This window comes from Pocillopora damicornis, chromosome 5 (genome assembly GCF_964200805.1).
Source record: "Pocillopora damicornis chromosome 5, jaPocDami1.2, whole genome shotgun sequence".
NCBI classification, from domain to species: domain Eukaryota; kingdom Metazoa; phylum Cnidaria; class Anthozoa; order Scleractinia; family Pocilloporidae; genus Pocillopora; species Pocillopora damicornis.
The window spans coordinates 23,104,758-23,111,827 of record NC_142674.1 but is presented as its reverse complement, the minus strand read 5'-3'; the positions used below and the strand labels follow the sequence as shown (position 1 = coordinate 23,111,827).

The 7,070-nt window shown below is 36.7% G+C and overlaps 2 protein-coding genes and 1 long non-coding RNA gene across 11 annotated transcripts in view; 2 read left to right on the top strand and 1 right to left on the bottom strand.

The window, feature by feature from the left end:
- The window catches only part of LOC149046035 (uncharacterized), an 11,127-nt gene extending 4,205 nt beyond the window's left edge, over positions 1-6,922 (top strand). For 2 of the 8 annotated variants that reach the window (XM_089206366.1, XM_089206361.1), the window contains exons 2-5: positions 3,451-3,491; positions 4,452-4,509; positions 4,611-4,928; positions 5,537-6,069. In XM_089206366.1, the coding sequence (XP_089062492.1) occupies positions 4,495-4,509; positions 4,611-4,928; positions 5,537-5,659 (456 nt within the window). In that variant the 5' untranslated portion in view covers positions 3,451-3,491; positions 4,452-4,494 and the 3' untranslated portion in view covers positions 5,660-6,069. The other 6 variants (XM_089206368.1, XM_089206365.1, XM_089206362.1 and 3 more) reach the window with 6 other exon arrangements.
- LOC149046032 (uncharacterized) overlaps positions 1-7,070 on the top strand; it is a 50,197-nt gene that overhangs the window by 28,589 nt on the left and 14,538 nt on the right. The window lies entirely within an intron of this gene.
- LOC149046033 (uncharacterized) overlaps positions 1-7,070 on the bottom strand; it is a 29,111-nt gene that overhangs the window by 12,250 nt on the left and 9,791 nt on the right. The gene's annotated exons all lie outside the window — the stretch shown is intronic.

The window sequence follows — 7,070 nt, the reverse complement described above, 5'->3', positions numbered from 1 at the left end:
AAGGGGCCAATTTGTATCATTCATCGTCACAGAAGAAAGTATTCAGTTTTGAGCCGATTATTAATGCTGATTCGTTAGCATTCATCACAACAAAGAAGCAGTATAGATGATTCAGCACTTTAATGTACCGCAATAGTTAATGAACGCCATTTCAATCTCCTGCTGCCTCAAGTTAGCTCTTCTAGCGCCCTTTTGTATTACCAAGCCACGAAAAACGCTTGAAGTAGACTTAACACACGTACAAACAACTGGAACGGCTTAGTTGAGTTATTCCTTGGCGATTTATAGTTATGTTTTCAAAATGTCGAGACCATTACGCAACGTCAAATCCACAATAAATAAACCTTGCGCATGGAGAGAAGTTAATCGGTAGATTTTACTACAAATTACATGGATTTTCAACCAAAACTTACGCCTCCCTTGTATCAGCGTTATCCAAATCCATTTCTGATAAAAGAGCGACGAAAAAGCGAAAATCTCTCGCTAAAATCGTTTTTTTGGACGTTGGAACAAACGTTCGCCACACATTTCCTTCTAGTGAGTTGCAATGTTTGCCCCGTGGCGATCCCAGAAATTTGTGCGTAAACACAAGGATCCGATTACTGGCAACTCTTATGAGAATATCGTTAAGATTTCCTCGCTCGAAGTTTGAGAATTTCATGGGCTATCCTTGATGCCTTTTGGGACACTTCGGATTGGTGAAAGATTAAGATTCTGGTTGCGTTTTCTAGTGCGAATTATTAGCGAAATTTTCTTCGATACGATGGAAAGCTTAGGAAGACGAAAATTTTATATTGCTTCGTGGCTTCCCTTATTGGTTTGGAGTGCTCTGTTGATCGAAGTTGTGCTTTTCTGTCAGAACTAGTGCAGTAAGGTAAAGTTTCGGTTGCATTTTATGCTAGTATTTTTGTTAAATTTAAATATTATAACCATTCTTCAAGGATCGCGTTTCAAGTTTAGGGCTCAATACTGTAGATTTCATGTGGCTGCATGATAAAGCGTACGTCGAGTAACTACTAACCTGGATTCATTGAATCCTTCGGTGTCGAGGGCTGATTTTTTTTATTTTGCTCGGGACTTGCAAAACTAAATGCTACATAATCAAAAAACAGGACAGATCTCGGTGTTTCAATGACTAAAAATGTGTGATTTTCTTCCAGCCCCATAATAATTTTTATTATGTTACATGTAGCAATCTTGGTGTCTACACTGATGGCTATTATGGATACAGTGGAAGACATTTATTCATTGTAAATGTATGGGACCATGCAAATATTCAACCTCTGGCATGGTTGATGTCAAACATTGCATATCCTGGAAAGTTAACTCACAAACTGCTAACACATATGATGAAGATCTGGTCTCTTTTATAAAGGATAGGGTGCTCTCTCCCACGCCGCGATCTCCAGCAAGTAACAGTTGGGTTACAATGCATTAAATTGTTCTCTTTGCTCACTCAGAAGGGGACAGATTTGCAGCAAAATTACTCTTTACTTGATAATATGTGCTTTTCTATTTAAATCAGTGGCTGACATATGTCACTTTCTTTCTTTTGGTCTATTTAGAATAAAGCCTCTTGAACTAAATTATAAGGAATATGATAATAATATGAATGTTATATGTTACCACATTTTACATACTTTTTCAACTATGCATTACAAACATTAAAATGAAATAAATACTAATTCAAGCACAAATGAATACTTAATTCAATACAGACCATTGCCTATTATTAGCAATTATTGCTTCTACATGTGTTAGCAAGAACTTGGTCTTGTTGGCATTAATTATGAGCATTTGGTGATCCATATATGAGTGGAGACACTCTCTGCAACTATCTTTGTGTAGAAAATACCAATCCTTTTACCCTTGATTTCATTCATACTGGAATGGATGAGAACCAGCTGCAAAGCAAAGTAAACAAAAGCAGCAATAAGGTGGTAAGCTCCATTGTAAACATTTTCTTGGCAGATTATGCACTGGTTATGAAAAGGTATATGTTTTGCTAATTTTTGTCCTTGGTGTAAACATAATTTTCCTGTGGTTTTGTCGATAATATGAATGAAAAATGCATTTTGAGCCAAGAAAGATAAAATTTAGCTCTTAGCCTAAGTTTTGATGGGATGATATGTCACTATCAATTTGGCTTCTATTAAAACTAAAAGAATTAAACTAAGGATAAAAATAAACCACATCATACCTATACTAAACCACAGCATACCTATACTAAACCCTCATTTTATTTGTGTCAATATTACTATTTTTCTGGTGTTCACCCAATAGATTCAATCCACTTACAGACAAAGATGGCACCTGTGCATTTTACCATTACTCTTAGGCTACGGCACATGTAGAAAGCAATATTTCACAAAACAACAACATTATAATATGCAAGGTTTAAATTTTTCAGACCTTTACAGCTTGTTTTTATGTGTGGTTCCAGGATTTTCTTGCGCAAAGAGTTCTAGTACCAGTAGCCATGTTTTTTGGTATGGTGGTTTACAGTAACTGTTGTATGAAGTAACCATCACCAATATTAATTTTGTAAACTTGTCACTGACAAAGAGCTAGTTAAGGATTAGACATTGATCATTCCATTGATTGCCATGCTCTACATTTATCATTGAAGTACGAATTAACTCCTTTGCCATCAGTAGTTGCATTAAAGATACTGTGTTAGAAATCACAGCACCGTACCCCAAAATCTAATGTTTTCCTTAGCACAGTTTCATTTTTTTAGCAAGGCAAAGTTAAAAATCAAACAAGACCACACTGACCTCCTCACAGAGACAACATTGCTATGTATAATGTTTATATAGTTAGTTACATAAAAGCTACTCTATTCAGTAATTCAATGTCAATACTCTCCCTCATATCAGCTACAATTTTTAGCCAACTTGGGAAATAGTGGCCTAAAATGGACCCTTTTGGACATCCAAACTTTTAAATTTCCAAGGGAAGGGAATAAATGGCTGCCACACCGTCATTTTGGTCCCTCCCAGCTGCTTAAATGTTGTCCCTCCTTTCCACAATCTTACCAAAGCCCCCATATGTGTAGTAATAAAAACATTGAAGTGAAGTGTGCTATCTCAGCAAGAGATGATAATCATGCACACTTTTAAGAGAGTCATCCAAGGAGATGTTTGGTGAGGTATTACATTCTGTGCTCAAAATCTAGTTCACATAGATCTGGGAAAAAAGAATGGGGTGTAGCAGTCATTCAGGTCAGTTAATTGCTCCAAGCTTTAATTCAATACCACTGCTCATTTGGTTATCTTTCCTGCCAATACTCTTTCCAGTTATTTGGGTTTTCTTGGAAACTCTTCCCATTGAGAGGAAGCATGATATGTGTTTACAAATTAAAAGCAAAGAAAAGTTTGTTGTTTAGTCTTGTGATTTCTTGCTCTAAGAAGTGAGGTAAAATTGTTTGAATTTGTTTTTTCATTACAGCCACTTGAGTCTAAATGGAAAGAAAACACAGAAAAATGATGGTAAGGAACACATTGCTTGCACTATAAAGTATTGAAAGTAATTTGCAACTCTCCATATTTTTTATTTATAATTGACATGTTTTGCACAGGTGTTTTGTAATTAGTGGAGAAGTTAACTGTATTTCAAAAATTAAATCACTTTAAAGTGCAGTGAAAGCTATTTTATGGTTATAAAAGTATCAAAGGTAACCCTTCTGAGAACCTTCCTCAGTGTCTGTGTTATAGAGGTGTCCACTAAATACAGGTTAATTTATTAGGAAAAGTGGGAAGAATAGTATGCAACTGAAAATACGATTTTCGTCAAATTTCGCCGAAACATCCTTGGAATAATGTCAAAGGAAAATGTCTTGGGAAATTTTGATATTTGAAATATTTATCCCGTGGCTTCCATTTACGCAACATAACTCGCACATTTTTAGTTATTCCAACTTTAGATGCCGGTATCTAGACAACCAATCAGAATATCAAAAAAGCCTATTGCACTTTTGTTGACTGACGCCTTGTGAATAGGACTGTGCAGTCAATTAGCTCGTGCTGCAGCATCCCATACCCGATAAATTCAGTAGAAGACCCTCTGGTTGTTTCACGCTTACCGGATCCTGACACTTCCTTAAAAGAAAGTTGCTTAAAGTCTATTTTTATCGTAAATTAAATTTATGAAGCTTTCTTCTGATATATAGCTTGCTAGGATTTTAGTGAAAATAGCGCGCGAACGAATTTTTTTTTCCCGAAGGACACCCGCGAAGGTGGGAAGTAACCTTAAGCTTGTCTCATGCGATTAAGACGTACCGTATAAATCGGCCCTAACAACGAAAAATATACATGACTTTTATATATCGAAGTGAATACTCTGATGCACAGTGGCTTTAGCCACCGCGCATCCTCTTATGTTTTTCTTTATATATCTGGGAGCCGAGCAAACTGGTAACCACCCACATTCTCTCGTTCTCTTTAAAAGAGGATTGTTGATCAATTTTCGCCGAGCTGGCTACCATGCCCTGAGATGGAGGACCACGTGGTGAGATAAACTAATTTTCTTCTCTGCTATCCTGAGAAGGTTTCTTATACTTTCAGAATAGAACAGAAATCTGAATTCTGGCTAACTTAATATCTCAACAGCATGTCATTAACATGGACTGGCTGGAACGAGAAATAGTTATGGAAGAGCAGCTGGAAAGAGGAAGAGAAGAACAAAGAGAAAGAGAGGAGCAAACGAAAAGAGAGGAACAAAGAAGGGGAGAAGAACGAATAAAGAGAGATGAACGAAGAAAAAGAGAAAGGGAATGGAAAGCGCAACAGGAGAGGGAAAAAAGGTTAGGAAGAAAAAGAGAGAGACGTCAAGAGATGAGAGGCGTGGAGTGGGAGAGAAGAAGAGTGGGTGTAGCGGCAAAGAAAGGGCCCGGAATGATATTGACAAGGGAAGAGATAAGAGAAGAGGTAAGTGTAAAACCAAGCATTAAGCAAGTATTGATTGACTGTAAAACGTCCCATTTCAGTGGCATGTCTAACAAGTCACTCGGGGCTTCTTTCCAAGTGACCCTTAAATAATAAGATTACACACAGCGCACGATTGTTGTGAATGTGTAGATGAAGTGTTGTGTTTAATCTTATATATCTCGCTCATATATCTAGAGGAAACACTTTGGTTGAAGGAGACAAATCTCACCGTTTTAATTTGATAATTATGGCAACATCAAAATCTTGTGAAAGATAGTAGGAGAAAACATTGTAGGAACGGTCAAAATTCTAGTACAGGTATTTCATGAAGATGAATAATAAAATGTATACACGACTGTTTGTGTGTCTGGTGCCAAAAGATTCCTTTTTGTCTAACCTTGACCCAAAAGGTGTTACCGTTTGAGTCTGAGGTGAGGTTAGATGATGCTCACTTTAGGCAAGACTTTTAATTGGGACTTTTTTTTTTTCCTCTACTCAGAGAGATTAAAGTTCGAGGACATTTACCTGGAAAACTTCCCATCCCTATTATTTGGACTGCAACAACATTGTGCTTGTCTGTAATTTTCTCTTTTATATTTTTATTCTAGTTCGTTGTCACAAGTGTAGAGGGTTTGGCCACATACGTGCCCAATACCCGACGAGACGCGGCCCGGTTGTGCCTCACCATCAGCAAGAAAAGCAACCGGCAGATCAAGCAAAGGAAGCGATAGTGAATAACTATCATTTTTACGTCTCTCTTGACAACGTAAATTAATAAGTTTAGTGAGCTATCTTACATTGCCAAGAGGTTTATTTTATTCTCTAATATTAATAGTCTATTTTTAAAAAACGTACACGTGAAAGCCACGCACAAACAAAATTATTTTTCCGACACATACCTCTACTTGAGTTATCCCTTTTAAAAATTTAAACCTATATATCTATGTCACTCGATAATTCCTCTTTTTTTCGAATACGAGACATCATGATCTCTTGGAAAATTACTTTATTAGCGTTATAAATTTAATGTATTTTGTTTCTTTTTTATTATTAAGTGAGCTTAATGATCTTGTTTAGGACAGCCATAGTAGTACGTCAATGTGATCGGAAGACATTAAATATTTGGAAGAGAAACTTAAAACTTGTCCTTTGCTTACATAGATTTTTCTTTTGTTAAGCCCTACTAAGTGACTCTTGATGTCATGTCAAGTTCTCGTTTGCTTCCACAAGTAAACAGACAGCACGTTGGAATGAGATAATAGTAGTTCATCCCAAGTCACCAAGGGCTTCTTTTGCACTCGACCCTTCAATTATTCTGTTACAATGTTTTATCTTGCGGTGAATAGTACTCGTGGGCCTCTACGTAGATGTTCACTTTGCTTGTCAAGTAAAGATAAATCAGTAGTTTACTGTCAATGTATGCACATGCATCTGTATATACAGCGATTTCTGGGAAAATTTCTCATTGCCTGAAAACATTTTTAGCGCTAACTTAAGTTAAATTCCAAGGGTGTGAGCAACATGCAGACCCTTCTCAACGATCAGAACATCACAGAGGTGAAACATAACACCAAAACTTACAGACTGATAAATATTTTATTGGGAAGGCTACATTCTCTTTTCCAGCAAAATAATCTCCTCAGACTCAGTGATATTTGTCGAATAATCCCCAGGCTTTTTGCAGGGGATTCTACAATGTACCGGCTAAAATTATTGACTTCACCCGAGGGTAACCTTCCGACACCTACCCCCAACCCAAAATTCTTTTACGCGAATAAAGGGTTGCAATTCCAGCGATCTAACTTACAACTGCAGTATATCTGTTCATCCCTGTTTCCATGTTTTGAGTGTATTCGAAAATCAACACAGTTTCACAGCTCGTACCCTGCATGTACAATACATCCCAACTTTACATATCCAATATTAACCCCTATTTTCCATTTTTCATTGAATGTAGAAATTCTCGAGAAACGAAATAAAATCTGACAATTGATTCAGCAAGTAGAATATATCCTAACATGCCAAATCCAATCTTCACCTCAATTTCCCATTTTCTCAACTCTAGAAACTCGGGGTAAATTGTGACAATTCATCCTATTAGAGGATAATATCATAACTTATCCATATCCAATCTTTACCCCG